Consider the following 16755-nt stretch of genomic DNA (forward strand, 5'->3'; position numbering starts at 1 on the left):
CAGACAGCAAGCCAAGTTTGAGTCCCAGCACCTGTGTGGCAGCACCTACTCATGAGCTCCGAGCTGGAAACATGGCTTGCTCAACAGCCAGCCTGCCTAATTGGAGACCCCACCCCCACCCCAGCCCCCGGAGCCAGGGTCTAGTGAGAAACCAAAAGCAAGGTTGAGGGCTGGAGAGGTGGCTCATTGGTTAAGAGGACCTGTGTTGAGTTCCCTGTACTTGCCCGGCACCTCACAACTACCCATAATTCCAGCTCCTATGATCCAGGCCTTCTTCTGGTCTCTGTGAGCACCCATCAGGCATGTGGTGCACATACATGCACATACACAGCGGAACACCCACACACAGAACAAATAATTTTAAAAATTAAAAAACCAGCCAGGCAGTGGTGGCACACACCTTTAATCCCAGAATTTAGGAGGCAGAGACAGGCAGATCTCTGTGATTTTGAGGCCAACCTGGTCTAGAGAATAAGTTCCAGGACAGCCAGGGCTACATAGAGAAACCCTGTCTCAGAAACCAAAAATTAATAAATAAATTAATTAAAAAAGAAAAAAAACCACCACTACCACCAAAAACCAAAGTGGGAAAGTTCCTGATCAATGACAACTGAGGTTGACTTCTGACACACATGTGAATCCATACACATGTCAAACATACAAAATCAAGAGACCTCACTTAATAGTCTCTTTCTCTGTGTGTCTCTCCCTCTTTCTGTGAGGGCCTGGCTGTCCTGGAACTTGCTATGCAGACCAAGCTGGCTTCAGACTCAGAGATCTGTCTGCCTCTGCCTCTGGGATTAAAGGCTTGTGGCGCTATGCCTGGCTCACTTTTTTTTTTTCTTGAAGACAGTGACTCTTTTATTCCAAGCTGACCTCCAACTCCACTATGTAGCTAAGTAAATGACCTTGAATTTCTGATCCTCTGCCTCTCCCTCTTCTGAGTGCCAGGATTGTAGGCTGTACCACCATGCCAGGGATTGAACCCAGGACTTCTTGTTTGGTTTGGTTGGGTTGGATTTTTTTGAGACAGGGTTTCTCTGTATAGCCCTGGCTGTTCTGGTACTTGATCTATAGACCCGGCTGTCCACGAACTCACAGAGATTCACTTGTCTCTGCCCTCTGGGATTAAAGGCTTGTGCCACCATTGCCTGGCTCGCTTTTTTTTTTTTTAACTTAAAAAAGAGTTATTTTATGTGAATATTTTTGCTTGTGTATGTGTCTGTGCACCACCTGTGTGTGCCTGATGTCCTTGGAAGTCAGAAGAGGCATGAGTTCCCCGTGGAATTGGAGATACTAATGGTGTTGCCCACTGTGTGGGTGCAGTATTGGGAGTCAAACCAGGTTCTTCTAGCAAGTTCCTTAACCACTTGGCCATCTCTCCAACTTTCAAAGAACATATTTTTGCATAGACTGGGAGTGTGCGTGCGGAACAGTATTTTCTTTTTTCAAAGATAAGTCTTGTGCAGTCTGGACAGACCTTAATTCCTGTTTCCACCTTCTGAGAGCTGGGATTACAGGCAGGCAGCACCACAGCTGGCTACAAAATTTCTTTTTTGTTTCTTTTGAGGCAGTCCTGCTCTGCTCAGGCTAACCTGGAGTTTACTATGTAGCCCAGGCCAGCTTTAACTCCTAGTAATACTCCTGCCTTACCCAAGTGCTACATCAGCATTCTGGGCTGCAAGATGTTTTTGAGGATGTTACATATATGCACAAATCAGACACTAGCCTGGCTGAGAAGAGTGACTCCTCACTCTATCCTGCCTGGCTGACCTTCTTTCTCTCTTTCGCAGGCAGCTCTGCTGCCCATGGAAGTGCCCCAGCCTGGCTGATGAAGTCGGTACACACACCATGTCATCATGTGTCTCTAGCCAGCCCACCAGCGACCGGGCGGCCTCCCAGGATGAGTTGGGAAGTGGGCGTGGCAGCCAGGAAGGCCAGAAGCCCTGTGAGGCCCTTCGGGGACTCTCTTCCTTAAGCATCCACTTGGGCATGGAATCCTTCATTGTGGTCACTGAGTGTGAGCCAGGCCCGGACGTGGACCTCAGCCTGGCCCAGGACCAGCCTCTGGAGGCGGATGGCCAGGAACTCCCCCTCCATGCCTCAGAATCTGAGTCACGGCCCCTGCTCTCTGGTCGAAAGATGTCCCTGCAGGAGCGGTCTCAGGGAGGGCCAGCATCCAGCAGCAGCTTGGACATGAATGGACGCTGCATCTGCCCATCCCTGTCCTACTCGCCGTCCAGCTCCCCACAGTCCTCGCCCCGGATGCCCCGGCGGCCCACGGTGGAGTCACACCACGTCTCCATCACAGGTTTGCAGGTTGGTGTGCTACATGAGCTGTGATGGGGGTAGGTGGGGACGGGAAGATGAGTTGGCGGACAGTGGAGGCCACAGACTGGAGATGAAGTCTCAAAAGAAACAAAACAAACACCCCTTCACATTTTGACGGCACAAACGTTATTTTTTTCTCTGTGACTACTCCTGGGAAAGCAGCCGTACCCTCAGTCAAGGTAGAGGGTATTTCCTGTGGGCTGGGCAGCCGTCTGTCCTTTGTGTTCCTTCCCCAGTAGCTGCTGATCTAAGTTGGTCTCTGTTCTTTGAGATAGGATCTCACTAGGTAGCCCAGGCTGGCTTTGAACTTTCCATGACCCTCTTTCCTCAGCTTCTTGAATGCTGCAACTACAGGTGTGTGGGGCCACTCATGGTATTCTGAACTATTTTTTGCAGTGTTTTAGATTAGTGTGCAAGTTCTGGGGTTTTATGTAAGCAGGTTCATTGCCTATGCGCTCTTTTTTAGCTCAGTTTCTTCTCTAGCATAATGGATTTGAGATTTATCCGTGTCGCTGGATAGATACACTCTTGGCCCTGATAGCTACAGATCCGGCCAACCTTGAGAATATTCAGAAGGAAAAAAATTGTAACTGTATGAGGCTGTCCAGGCTATTTTTTCTTGTGATTAAATGATAATTTAAGTAGTTACTGCCTCCAAGCACAGTAGAAGCAGTGAGTTGAATGACTTACATAACAGTGACATTGTATTAAATATATAAGGAGCTTGAGAATGATTTAAAGTGTGTGTGTGGAATAGGAGAGTGGCTCAGTGGAAGAGGGATGCTGCTCTTGCAGAGGACCTGAGTTCTATTCCCAGCACCGCCATGGAAGCTTACAGCTACCTTTAACTCCAACTCCAGAGGATCTGATGCCATTTTCTGTGCTGTGGGGACACCTTCCAAGACACCCACAAACACAGAGAAAATAACTATGTGAGGGAAGAGAACTGGGAATGCTGGGGGGACACACCTGTAATTCCAGAACTCAGGAGGCAGAGACAAGAGGATCATTACAAGTTCAAGTCCAGCTTGATTTATGTAGTAAGTTCACGCCAGAAGGGCTGTCTCAACTTCCTAGGGCCAAAATGTTTGTGAGAGAGGCAGTATGAAAGTTATACCCTGTGCGGAACAGCACCATGCCACTTCTCTGAGGGACTTGAACTCATGCATGCTTGCTATCTTGCAGGGTTCTGCAACCAGTCCTTGCAGACACCGAGGGACATGCAGATTAGTAGCTGATTTATTTTACCTATCACTTACTTTTTTTTTTTTTCCCTTGGGACAAGATCTCATTGTATCCTGGCTGGCCGCAACCTCACCTGCCTCTCCCTCTTGAGGACTAGGGTTAAAGGCTCGTGTCACTATGCCTTGCTGTTGTTAGTTCCTTTTTATTCTGAATCATCTTCATTTCTCTTGGGTAATCCTAGAAGCAGAATGGAGGGTCCTACAGAATGTTCATGTTAAACAACTGGTGGGCTGAGGCTGTGGCTCAGCTGGTAGAATGCTTGCTTAGCATGTACAGAGCCGAGTTCAACCCCCAGCACCTCATGGTGATGGACTTCTGTAGTCCCAGGAGATGAGGCGGTTCTCAGCTAAGTGTCAGGCTTTTCTAACAGGGCATCTTTTATTTATTCTTTGACAGTCTCATACATGTCAACGTTGTATCAGTGTTGTATTTTAGTCATATCTCCTCTCCCGCTCCTTCCATACACTCTAACACATGCCCTTGTCCCCTTCCTGGCCTCCCTCTCTCTGGGGGGGGCGTGGTGGGTGCTCATTAAGTCCATTTAGTGCTACCTTTTGAAATACTGACTGATCTTGTTGGTTGATGTTGTGTAGGTGACCATCACTGCAGTGAGTTCATGATCACATGGTCATGTCATATCCTCCTCGCTGTCCTCTGGCTCTTGCGTTGTTCTCTGTCCCCCTGTGAGATACTCTCTGAGCCTTGGTGGAGAGGAGTGGTGTACATGTCCCATTCAGGGCTGCTTATACTCAACAGTCACTTACTCTCAGCACTCAGAGCAGTTATGAGTCTGTATTCACTGCTGCCGACTGCAGGGCGAAGCTCTCATCTGTGCGAATAAACATAAATATTTGAGGGCAGGTGACAACATGTCATTTAGCAGGATAACAGTAGAAGGTTCCCGAGTACGGCCTGTGGCCCCCACAGCTGGGAGCTATCAGCCAGGTTTGCATTGTCAAGCTGCTTGCTTGTGGAGCAGGCCTCAAATCTAAGCAGAAAGCATGGGTTTCCTTCACAATGTTTGTGTCACCGTTTTGTCAGGGGGCACACCTCGCCTGACAGGTCGGTATAGCAGCATGCAGGGCTGCTGGGTGACACCACTGATGACTTTTCTCCCCTGGTGGCCTGCATGGCACTTTCAGGCACTGTGAGGAAGTTACAGCTTGGTTTCTCTGTGTCTTTCACTAAGGTGTGCTGTGTGTTTTACTGTCTACCTATAGTGGGTGACCAAGGGCATGGTAATAGCCTGTCATGTCTTGGGGGCCTGCTGGGGTGTCTCTGACCTTGTAGGGAGGCAGTACTAAGATTTTCATTCGGTGACCGACAGTTTCTGGGGTATTGTCTGCCATGCAAGGCTACTTTCATTCAAACTTTTGTTGTTTTTTGAGACAGGGTTTCTCTGTGTAGCCTCAGCTGTCCTGGAACTTGCTTTGTAGACCAGGCTGCCCTTGAACTCACAGAGGTCCACCTGCCTCTGCCTCCCAAGTGCTGGGATCACGGGTGTGTGCCACCACCACCGGGCTGCAAACTACTTCTGAATGCAAACTACTCTCTTTCTGACACAGGACTTCAACTGTGTAGCCCAGGATGGGCTGAGGAGGCAGCTTCGTGGTAAAGTGTTTGTGTAGTGTGCACAAGGCCCTGAGTTTGATCTCTAGTGCCTCCCATAATAATAAACATTATGTATATAATATATAGTATATATGCTTTTTTATGTTTGTGTGTGTACATGTGTTCATATATGCACTGGTGCACACGTGTGTGAATGCAAGTGGAGAAAAGAGATCAGCCTGCCATGAAGTTACAGATGAGAGCCATCTTGTTTTTATAAGAACAGTCTCTCACTGGGCCCTAGCGTTTGTTGATAGACTGGCTGTTCAGGGAGCCCCAGGGATCTGCCTGTCTGCCCCTCCCCACAGCTGGGACTACAGGTGTGCACTGCTACACCCGCCTTTCTATGTAGACCCTCATGCTGTGCAGCAGACACTACCTGAGCCCTCTCCCCATCCTAATGTGTACTCTCTTTTCTTTTGGGGGCAGGGGTTGGGATGTTCCTTGCTTTTGTTGTTGTTATTGTTTTGGTTTCTGAAACAGGGTCCTATATAGCTCAGGTTGCCTTCAAGCTGGCCTTGAAGTCTGGATTCTCCTGCCTCAGCCTCCTACCTGCTGGAACCGTCTGTGGCCTGGAGTCCTGGTAACAGTGTAGGTCACATGCATCCATTGCTCCTGTGAGAGTCGTCTTACTTGTGCCCTTCCTTGCTTTCCAGGACTGTGTGCAGCTGAATCAGTATACCCTGAAGGATGAAATTGGAAAGGTAAATGTCCCAGGAGCTGGGCCGCCTTTGTACCTTGGCCAGGGATGTCTGTGACACTCCGGAGGGAACCGTAGAGCTGGAAAGAAAAGAGGGACGCTTGGAGGCAAGGCTGGTGGGGTGAAAGGGTTTTGTTATTAATAGTTGTGCGTAGGCACTTGTGCACGTGCTTGCGAGCCCCCGTGGGTGCGTGCCAGTGTGCGTAGGCGTGTGTAGGTGTGTGTGGGTGTGTGTATGTGCATACATGAATGTGTGTGTGTGCCTCAGTGCCTTTCCACCTTATTCTTTGAGACATGGTCTCTCACTGAACCTAAAGCTCATAGACTCTTCCAGACTAGCTGGCCAGCAAGTCGTTCTGTTGTTGCCTACCCCCACCCAGCACTGGAATTATGGGTGTGTGTGACCACTCCTGGCTTTCTACGTCAGTGCTAGGCATTTGAACTCACATGTTTGTGCTTGTGTAGCCAGCATTTTACCTAGTGAGCCATCTTACCAACCTTTTTTCTAAAAAAATACCCTTTGAGACAGGGTCTCACTCTGTAGTCCTGGCAAGTCTGGGACTCACTGTGTAGACCAGGATTGCTCAGACTAACAGAGATCCACCTTTCTCTACCTTCCAAGAGCTGGAACGAGAAGTGTGCACCCCCACACCTAGCCTCTTTCATTTACTTTAAATTTAATATTAAAATGAGCTGTGTGTCTACAGTTGAGAAAACTTCCAGAGAAGTCCTGTGTTGCCATGGTGATAGTCCCCATCACATCAACGGTGCTCCCTTTGCCCATCTGTTTTCTTGTTTGTTTTTGTTAGCACTGTTGCGGGGGCTAAAACTCAAACACTAAGAGAAGATAAGTCAGTAACATCACTGGCCAAAGTATGCTAAGTGTAAGACCATAGGGAGTGGTGAGGACTGAAGCTAACCGTTAAGCGATGGCGTGAGGATCCCGTGAGTGAAGCAGCCTGGGTAGGAGACCTGAGTGCCGTGATGAGGCCTGTGATGAGCTGTTTTTATGGAAATAAAGTCTACATATGGCCAGACATTCCAGGTTTTTCAAGCCTGGGTTTTTATGTTAATTCTTCCCAGCTAATTTAGGCTGCAAAAATCATAAGTCTGACAGAATGCAGTCTCGAGTATGTTTGCCCAGTCTATGGCCTGTCAGAGCCCTCATCTCAGAGTGTGGCTTCTAGCTAGTACATCACCGGCATCTCTCTTTATCAGGGCTCCTATGGTGTGGTCAAGCTGGCCTACAATGAAAATGACAATACTTACTACGTGAGTATTCCCGTCCAGACTAAAGCTTCTTGCCTAGCAGTCAGCTCCCAGCAGTGTGGGCACTTATTCTCCTGTCCTACTCTTAGGTCATTTAGAAGGAAGCAATGCCCCATTTTACAGATGGCCTAGTGAGTGTTTTTTCTACCCTTGCTCTGAGCTGCCCTTCCTGCCCCTTCCATATCCCCCAAAGAAGGCATAGATAGGCATAATGCCCTTCCTTGTAGCTGAGGCTTTGGAGTCAGCTCAGTATAGGTTCAAACCCTGGTTGTGACATGTACGAGCAGCATGACTTTGGGCAAGCAGCCATCATACCCTTCCTTGGCCCATTGGTCTGGCCCATTTGTCTGACTCAGTGGCAGTGAGCTTAGGGGTTCCCAGCTGGGTCTATTGACCAGGAAACTTGGAAGTCCTTCAGGGTTGGCACTGGTACAACTCCGGGAGGTTTGTCTTCACATAGCCCAGGACCAGCTAGCTCCTGCTGGTGACGAGGCTCTCCCTGCTTTGTCCTGAGGCAACAAGGGACTGGGAGCTCAGTGAGAGGCTTGGAGAGAAGAGAGCCTACTCATCTTCTTCCCTTCCACCTTTAACTGGACTTGGGGGTCTGTCCTTCTGCAGGCAATGAAAGTGCTGTCCAAAAAGAAGCTGATCCGGCAGGCTGGTTTTCCACGTGAGTGTTGGGGGCCTTTGTTCTAAGGTTGTGGGGACTTAGGCAGGATGAGAGAGTGCCAGGTGAATGGGATATTCCTCAGAGAGACCCTGGAGACATTGCATTCCACACAGGGCTTCCGCTGAGAGCAGTGCTGAGCTGCTTGCTGTGGGTCCTAATTTGTTTTCACTTAAAAGTTTTAAAAGCTGAGTTCGAGGGCTGGAGAGATGGCTCAGCAGTAAAGGCACTTGCCACCAAGCCTGATGACCTAAATTTGATTCCCAGGGCCCACAGGGGAGGAGAGAACTGACTCCTACAAGTTGTTCTCTGTCCTCCATGTTCATTCTGGGGCATATACATGCCAGAATAAATAAACAATTAAGAAGCTGAACATGGAGTTACCATGTCTTTGTTCCTTTTCCTGGTGTCCTGATAAAGCACTGACAAAACGAATTTAAGGATGAAATGGTTTACTTGGCTGGTGTTTGGGACTTCAGAGGCAGGAGCCTGAGGCAACTGGTTATACTGTATCCACAGTCGGGAGCAGAGGGGAATGAGCTCAAATGTTTAGCGGCCTTTCTCCCCTTCCATGCTCCAAGATCCCCAGCCAGGGAGTGGTGCCACCTCCGGTGGGCAAGGCTTCCCACCTCAATTAGTGTCACCAGAAGCCGTCTCTCGGGTGATTGGCGATTCTTTATACCTAACTATCAATCAGTATGCCTTAGGACGAAGCAACTTCTCTCTAGTGTCCAAGAGAATGAAAAAGACACAAAGCTTGCTCGTGTGTGTGGTTAGCAGCACTGTTCACAGTATCTGTTGAGTGAAAAGAACTCTAGTGGCCTTGCACAGATGAGTAAGATGCGTGTGCAAATGGTGTATTAGCATGCAGCCACCAATAGTTGTTTTGCTCTTACGTAGGTGAAAGCATGCTCAGTGAAAGAGACCAGACACAAAAAGTCACTTACTATATAATGCCATTTATATAAAGTATCAAGAATAGGCAGATCCTTGAGAAAGAAGCAGGTCAGTGGGGGCAAGAATCAGACTTTTGGAAAGAGCAACAAAAATGTTCTGCATTCACCCAGTGGTGATGGTACTAAAAATACTAAAAACTACTAAAAGAATCAGCATGCATGGGGCACATGCCTGTTACCCTAGCACTCAGGAAGTGGAAGATCGATCAGGGATACAAGGCCAGCCACAGCTATGAGACCCTCTTCCATAAAACCATGCATATGAGAAAGAAGAATAATTAAAAACAAAAAACTAATGAGCCATTAAAACACATTTTAAATGTTGAATATTTTTTAATAATTAAATATGTGGTACGGCATGATAGTGCACTTCTTTAATCCCAGCACTTGGCAGGCAGAAGCAGGAGGGTCTGTGAGTTGAAGGCTAGCATATATATATTAAGATAGCAAGACTTGCCTCAAAGATTAAAAGTAAAATGATATGGGGGGATGTTGGGGAGATAGCTTAGTGGATAAAATGCTCAGGATGTAAGTGTGAAAGTAGAGTTTGGGTCCTTGGAACCCACTTAAAAGCTGGGCTGTACGTGGGTGTGGCACCCTCCTGTAATCCCAGCCACATCTGGCCCTCACTTTTATTTTTGAGAGCAGGTCTCACTGTAACCTGGGCTAGCCTCAGACTTTTGATCCTCCTGCTCAGCCTCCTGAGGGCTTACAGTGTGCTGCTGCTCTGGTCTCCCAGGGTCACTTTCCAGGCTGAGGCATTTGTCCGCTCCTTCCCTTGCACTCCCTTCTTAACAGCTGCATCTGACCATTTTTATTGTTCAGGTTTGGTCATGGCTGCGTTCTGTTCTGCTGATCACACTTACAAGCTTCCTCACACAGGATGAGTCTCGTAATGGTTTTGACTGTTGGTCCTCACATGCTTTCAGCATTTCTGCTGAGTAACACTCCATCCTGGCACAATCGTCTCACTTTTCTCTCACTGACTCTCTCTCTCTCTCTCTTTTTTTTTTTTTTTTTTTTTGGTTTCATCTCCCTGGCTTTCTGTACCATTTCTGTGCATTGAGGAGAGAAATAATATTTGTGTCTATCTTTATCCAGTGGGAAAACTGAGCTCCAAAGAGGAAAAGTGATTTACGTGATGGTTTTTGTTTTTTATTTATTTATATTTATTTACTTATTTATTTTGGTTTGGGTTTTTTGCTTTTTTGCTTTTGGTTTTTTTGAGACGGGGTTTCCCTGTGTAGCTTTGGCTGTTCTGGACTCGCTTTGTAGATCAGGCTGTCCTCAAACTCAGAGAGATCCCCCTGCCTCTGCCTCTCCGAGTGCTGGGATTACAGGTGCTCACCACCACACCTGGCTTTTGTTTTTGTGTTTTGAGGCAGCATCTCTTGTAACTCAGACTGGCCTTGTACTCACTGAGTAGTCAAGGATGGCCCTGAACTTCTGATCTTCTTGCCTCTACCTCGAAAATCCTAAAGTTTCGGGGGTGCATCACCATACCCTGTTTTATGCAGTGCAGGGATCCGTCCTAGGACTTTGAGCTTGCTAGGCAAGTGCTCTACCTGCTGAGCTGCACCTCAGCCACTTCTCTGTGGTGTTGAAATAGCTGAGCCAGACCAGTTTCCTCAGTAAGTCTCTGTCACTGGGGGTGGGGGAGGTACATGTGACAGGAAAAGGGGATTGACAGGGTGACTAGGAGGCCCGTAGCAGGGGAAGTGTGAAGAGAAGGCTGCATGAAGCCGCAGCCCCCACTTAGCCCGTTAGCAGCTGCTTTCTGCAGAAGAAGGTCTCTGCCCTAACTCTGTGCTCCCTGCAGGCCGCCCCCCACCCCGAGGCACTCGCCCAGCTCCAGGGGGCTGCATCCAGCCCAGGGGCCCCATCGAGCAGGTGTACCAGGAGATCGCCATCCTCAAGAAGCTGGACCACCCCAACGTGGTGAAGCTGGTGGAGGTGAGGGGGGACATCGAGGCTGAGGGTCTGTCTAGCCCTGGCTTTGTTAATACCTGAACACCTCATTGCTAGGATCCCTAGAGAGTCAAGTCACAGTAGACAGTTGCTTTGAGGCTGAGGAACTGACTGCCTCACACACCCTCACACTATTGTTTCATGTCTCTGTTACTTCCTCAAGACTGCCCACTTTACAGATGCAGAAGTTCAGGCTGAGAGCTCTGAGGCTTGCCCTTTACCTACTTCTTTCTCTTTGAAGCTGGCTATTTCTCTACTGCACACGCAGGTAGTTGGAGCACAGAAGTAGCTACACATGCAAAGAAGTGAAGTCCTGTGAGACAGCTCAGTGGGCAAAGGCACTTGATGGCTCATAATGAAAGCCTGATGATCTGAGTTCAATCCCCAGAGCCCACATGGAGGTGGAAGGGGAGAATAGCCCCACAGAGTTTTCTCTGGCCTCCACATATGCACTGTGGTGGTACAAACATACACAAGATACCAACAACAATAATAACTTAAGCAAACCAAAACAATAGTGCTGGGTTGAAGTGGTGCGCACACCTTTGATCCCAGCACTCAGAAGGCAGAGGGAGTCAGACCTTTCTGAGTTTGAGGCTGGCCTAGTAGATATGAATTACAGGCCAGCCAGGACCTTGTCTCAAAAACAGACAAACAAACCAGTAAGAAAGCATGACTGTGCCCCAGCAAACCTTCATGTGTAAACACTGGAGGAGCTGGAGTCAGCCCATACTATATTTAGCCAACCTTTGCTTCAGCTTACCAGTTCTCATGTTTTTTTGTCTGAAGATGACTTGATGTGCTTAAAAATTCTGGAAAACTTGTGTTAGCTTTTAGTCATTGTAACAAACACCTAAGAAAACAACAAGAAGAAAGAATGATTTCAGCTCAAGGCTGTTTTCGGATCATGTTCAGCTGGTTTCATTGTGTTGAGCCTGAGGCAAAGCAGAACTGTGGTAGCCAGGAAGAGGGTGTGGTGTGGCGTGGAGTTTGATGCATGCCTGTGTGTGTGTGTGTGTGTGTGTGTGTGTGTACGAGCATGTGTGTCTTGTGTCTGTGTCCCCCTGTGTGTATGTGTGTGTTTGTGCGTCTCTGTGTCTTGTGTCTGTGTGTCCCTGTGTGTGTTTGTCTTGTGTCTGTGTGTCCCTGTGTGTGTGTGTGTGTGTGTGTGTGTGTGTGTGTGTGTATGTGTCTAGTTCTACCTCTACCCAGAACAGGAGAGCAGCTGGGGCCTGGGCCTTTCACACATGAGCCTGTAGGGGACACATTGTTTTAACCTCAGCAGAGCTCAGTGTGCTGCTGTTCACACTGGCTACTTTTATTCCTACGAATCTCATTAAAATTAAGCCGGAGCTAGACCTGGTGGTGCACGTCTGCAGTCCTAGTGCTGGAGGTGGAAACAAGAAAAGCAGAAGGCCAGGTCAGCCCAGGTTACAAGCAGCCCGGTCTCCAAAAACAGACAAACAAACAAACCAAACCCCAAGTCTGAACCATAAATTGACAAAATTTTAAATTATCAATTAATTGAAAAACACATACTGTACATGCCTAGGAATAGTACATTTTTCTGAAGAGTAACTATTTTGTGTGTGTGAGTGCACGAGTGTATTTACATAGGTGAGTGTGTTTGTGTGCGCAAGCATGAGAACAGGAATCAGTCTTAGGTGCCATTCCTCAGGAATGCCATCCTGTTTTTGAGACTGACCTAGAGTTCACCAACTAGGCTAGGCTGTCTGGCCAGCAATCCCCAGGGGCCACCCCCCTCCTCAGCCCTGGGATTATAAGCATGTGCCACCATGTGTTACTGTTTTAAAAACAATTTTCTGTTACGTCTGTGTGGTGGGCATGTGCATGTGCTTGCCGATGCTGGAGCCGTCACGCCTGGAACTGGAGCGCAGGTGGTTGTGAGCTGTGTGTGGGTGCTGAACTCCACTATGTGCTCCCATATCTGGAGACAGGGTTTCTCTGTATAGCCCTGGCTGTCCTGGACTCACTTTGTAGACCAGGCTAGCCTCAAATTCACAGAGATCCCCCTGCCTCTGTCTCCCGAGTGCTGGGATTAAAGGCGTGCACCACCACTGCCTGGCTCAGGTATATGCTCTTCACCCCTGAGTGGTGTCTCTAGCCCTTACCAGCCCTTTTACATGGACTCTGGGGCCTGGACTGAAGTCCTTGTGTTTGTAAGGCAAGCAGTTCACTGACTGAGGTGTCTATGCCTATCGCAGAATAACTGTTCTCTGAAAAAAAAAAAAAAAAAAAAGGATGTATTTTTATGTTTGTTGCTGCTGTTGTTCTTGCTCTTCCTCTTTGTTAACTTTTGGCTTACTGAAAGGCATCTGGTTTCTATCTGCTTTGGCCTTCATCCTGCTGTGACACTGTTTTGTGCCTTCTCAGCACTGGAGACAATTAGAGAAAGAGTGGGAAAGGCCAGTATTGTCTTGGTCTTAAAGTGAAAATAGTTTTTATCTGGTAGAGCCCCCGAAGGTGATTTGGGGATTTCTGGGAGGTTCAGACAATCTGGAGCACCTCTGGTCAGGGTTGTTACCGACTGGTAAAGGACTGCATTAGCTATCTGACTTTGTGGAAAAGGTAATCTCTGTAGTGGCCCTAGCTGCGTCCTGGCTATCAGAGACAACAGAGAGGACACTGCAGGGGAAGGAGCAGTGTGTGGAAGGGCCCAGAGCCTCTAGTTTTGGGGAACATGCCCTTGCCGTTGAGAGATGGGAAGCTATTGCCAGTCCTTGCCTGGGGGCCTGTGGGCACAGAACTCTAGGTTGCTCCTGGGTCTAACTTGCCCTCAGGGGAGGGCTCAAGTCCAGACGGACTACTCAGCTCTGCCTGAAGTCTCGTGCATTTGGAGTGGCTGGGGGAGGTGGGTGATGTGGAAGAGACCGGAGGCCTAGTCTAGCTAGGGTCCTGCCATGTCTCTTCCTGAGAGAGAGCTGCTGTAGGCTGTTACCCTCTGTCCTGATTTCATGCTGTGTTCCCGATCTCAATTCCTGATGCTGGAGTTGCCCATTTTAGCAGAAGCCCAGGGAACAGTCTGAAAGTAGCACTGGGTCCTAGTGGGATCTTTTCTTCCCAATACCCTGTGCATCTGATCTTTCCACCCAACTCAGCAAGATCGCACAGCCATTCTGTTTGTTTACATATCAGTGTTTCTTCGGTACCTACTATGTGTCCAGTCAGTATGGGACATCACCAAGACAATCAAAGTGGACAAGCTTGGGACCTGCCCATTAGAGAGTGGCAAGAGCAGGCATGGAGAAATGTCCTGCTAGGGTTTGGAAGAGTGAGTCCACTTTTTTTTTTTTAATAATTTATTTAATTTTTAGTGCATTAGTGTGAAGGTGGCAGATCCCTTGGAATTGGCGTTACAGACAGTTGTGAGCTGTCATGTGGGTGCTGGGAATTGAACCCAGGTCCTTTGGAAGAGCAGACAGTACTCTTAACCACTGAGCCATCTCTCCAGCCCTGGGTCCACTTTTTTTCCTCCCCACCCCCGAGATAGGGTTTATTTGTGTAGCCTTGCCTGTCCTGAGCTCGCTTTGCAGGCCAGGCTAGCCTTGAACTCACAGAGATATGCCTACCTCTGCCTCCCTGAGAGCTGGGATTAAGGGTGTACTTCACCATGTCTGGCTGGGGTCCACTTCTTGAGTTCCAGTAGGGTTTAATTTTTACCCTGAAGCCCAGGGCATGTCTCCTAGGAGATGGGCTGGACTGCCATCGAGGTGTGGGGCATTTCTGGGGAGGGTTCACTCTTCCCTGTTCTCTTCAGGGTGTTGCAGTCCTCAAGAACAGGACAGAGTGTGACAGGCTAGCACACTCTGGGATTGTCTGTCTTCTGTCTTGGCTAGGAAAAAGGGTGGGAAGTGCACCGCCCTGTGGCCACGCACCATCACACACACCTGCTTCCTCTTACACTTGTTCTTTCTCTCCTTGCTCCTGTCCCTGGGCGGCTGTGCCATCAGGTCCTGGATGACCCCAACGAGGACCATCTGTACATGGGTAAGATTGCTTTCCTCCATCCACACTGAGGTGGCTGCATGTGCCAGGGCCCAGGTGTCCTCTCTGGATAGCTGTGGCTCTGGAATCAGCAAGGACAGGTTCTTCTTTCCTGGTCTAGCTGGGCCCCATGGGAACCCACATACCTGGTTTAAAGCATGGCATGGGAGGGAGTTCTTGCTGGTACTTTAACATATACGTCTCCTGTGTGTTCGCTTGCAGATCTTTATTGAGAACCTACTGTACATTCAGAACTGTTCTAGGCACTGAGGATAGCATGAAAAGAAAGAGAACTTACAGCTGCTCTCCTAGACAGGAAAGACAGTGTCGATTATTAAATAAACGAGAAATGTAGATATTTTAAGGGTAAGTAATTAGGGCGATGTCAGGGAGAGTGGACAGACCACTTCACACAGGAGATGACCATTCAACTCCTGAGTGTCAAGGATTTGGCCATGTTACATCTGGGGAAGGACATCTATCTAGGCAGAGGGAAGAACAGGCAGAAAGGCCCCAAGGCTTTAAGAACATACAAAATAAAACAAAAAGTTGGTGCTAAATAAGTAGGAAGAGGAGTCAGGGGTAAGAATGGTGAGTTTGAGAAGCCATGGTGGAGACTTTTGAGCCTGGTGGGGCACTCCAAGATGTGGGTACTACTTATAGACAGAAGTTGAGGTGTGTCGTCAGGAATGGTGGCATATACCTTTAATCCTGGCACTCAGGAGGCAGAGGCAGAAGGGTCTATCTCTTTGAGTTCAAGGCCAGCCTGATCTACATAGTAAGTTTCAGGCCAGCCAGAGGCTACATAGTGAAACCTATCTCAAAAAGGAAGGGGGAAAATTAGGAACTCAAGTCAATTTAAGGAAAAACATGAAGGACCCAGGGGCACTGGTGCACACCTGTAATTACACCACTAAGGAGAAAGAGGCAGGCAGATCTCTGTGAGTTTGAGACCAGCCTGGTCTACAAAGGGAGTCCAGGATAGCCAGGGCCGCACAGGGAAACCCTGTCTCAGAGAAAGAAAGGAGAAAACATGAGGGAATATAACTCAGTGGTATTGTGCTTGCCTCAGATGTGCAAGGTCTGGGTTCAGTCCCCCAGCATTGTACATGCGTGTGTGTGTGTGTGTGTGTGTGTGTGTGTGTGTGTGTGTGTTCATTCATTCATTTGTTCCTGAGCCTCAAACCCAGGGCCTAATGAATGCTAGGCAAGTACTATGTCATTTATCTCTATCCTAAGCCCTCCTTTCACTTTTTTTTGAGACAGGAGCTCACTGAGTTGGCCGGGCTAGCCTTGAACTCACTCTGTAGCCTAGGCTGGCTTTGAATTTGTAGTCCGCCTGCCTCAGCCTCCTAAATAGCGGGGATTATAGGTCTGCACCACCTGGTACAGCTTTCCTTGGCTACTTTGAATACTAGAAATAAAATCCAGGTTAGGTCCTAAGGATACCGGGAGGGCTTTGCCTCCTTAGTGGAACTTAGTATCACTGAGCAGCTTTGGTTCTGTAGACCAAATGTGTGTGTCTCAGCCCTCCCTGGAGGTGGGTGGATGAGAGGGAGATGGCTTTACAGTGTCCCAACATGACAGTTTTCCCTCTTTGTCTTCCCCACAGTGTTTGAACTGGTCAACCAAGGGTGAGTGTTTGACTCCTAGGAGCAATGTCAGCCTTCTTCACTTAAAAGCTGAGCAGGGGTGGGAATGGAGAGGTTGAGGGTGGGGAGGCTGGCCAGGCCCTGAGGGAGAGAGTGGGCCAGGGCTAGCTGAATCTGGATTACATGGTTATGCCACTGTGTATCACCCTTTCAGGCCTGTGATGGAAGTGCCCACCCTCAAGCCACTGTCTGAAGACCAGGCCCGGTTCTACTTCCAGGATCTGATCAAAGGCATTGAGTACCGTAAGCCACGTGGTGGGGAGCTGCTCCTCTGGGCACTCAGTGTCACAGCCCACTGGTGGAAAGGGAAAGTATCTCAGCTCCTGGCTGTAGCACAAGTGGGCAGAGACA

At 48.6% G+C, this 16755-nt stretch overlaps 1 protein-coding gene across 6 annotated transcripts in view; it reads left to right on the forward strand.

The window, feature by feature from the left end:
• Positions 1–16755, forward strand: part of Camkk2 (calcium/calmodulin dependent protein kinase kinase 2) — a 46093-nt gene that overhangs the window by 12317 nt on the left and 17021 nt on the right. For all 6 annotated transcript variants that reach the window (XM_021631350.2, XM_021631354.2, XM_021631353.2 and 3 more), the window contains 8 exons: positions 1794–2319; positions 5844–5891; positions 7106–7159; positions 7775–7826; positions 10599–10732; positions 14719–14755; positions 16365–16386; positions 16559–16647. In XM_021631350.2, coding sequence (XP_021487025.1) covers positions 1852–2319; positions 5844–5891; positions 7106–7159; positions 7775–7826; positions 10599–10732; positions 14719–14755; positions 16365–16386; positions 16559–16647 — 904 coding nt within the window. In that variant the 5' untranslated portion in view covers positions 1794–1851. The remainder of the gene's footprint in view (positions 1–1793; positions 2320–5843; positions 5892–7105; positions 7160–7774; positions 7827–10598; positions 10733–14718; positions 14756–16364; positions 16387–16558; positions 16648–16755) is intronic.

Source organism: Meriones unguiculatus, chromosome 4, assembly GCF_030254825.1.
Source record: "Meriones unguiculatus strain TT.TT164.6M chromosome 4, Bangor_MerUng_6.1, whole genome shotgun sequence".
NCBI lineage: Eukaryota > Metazoa > Chordata > Mammalia > Rodentia > Muridae > Meriones > Meriones unguiculatus.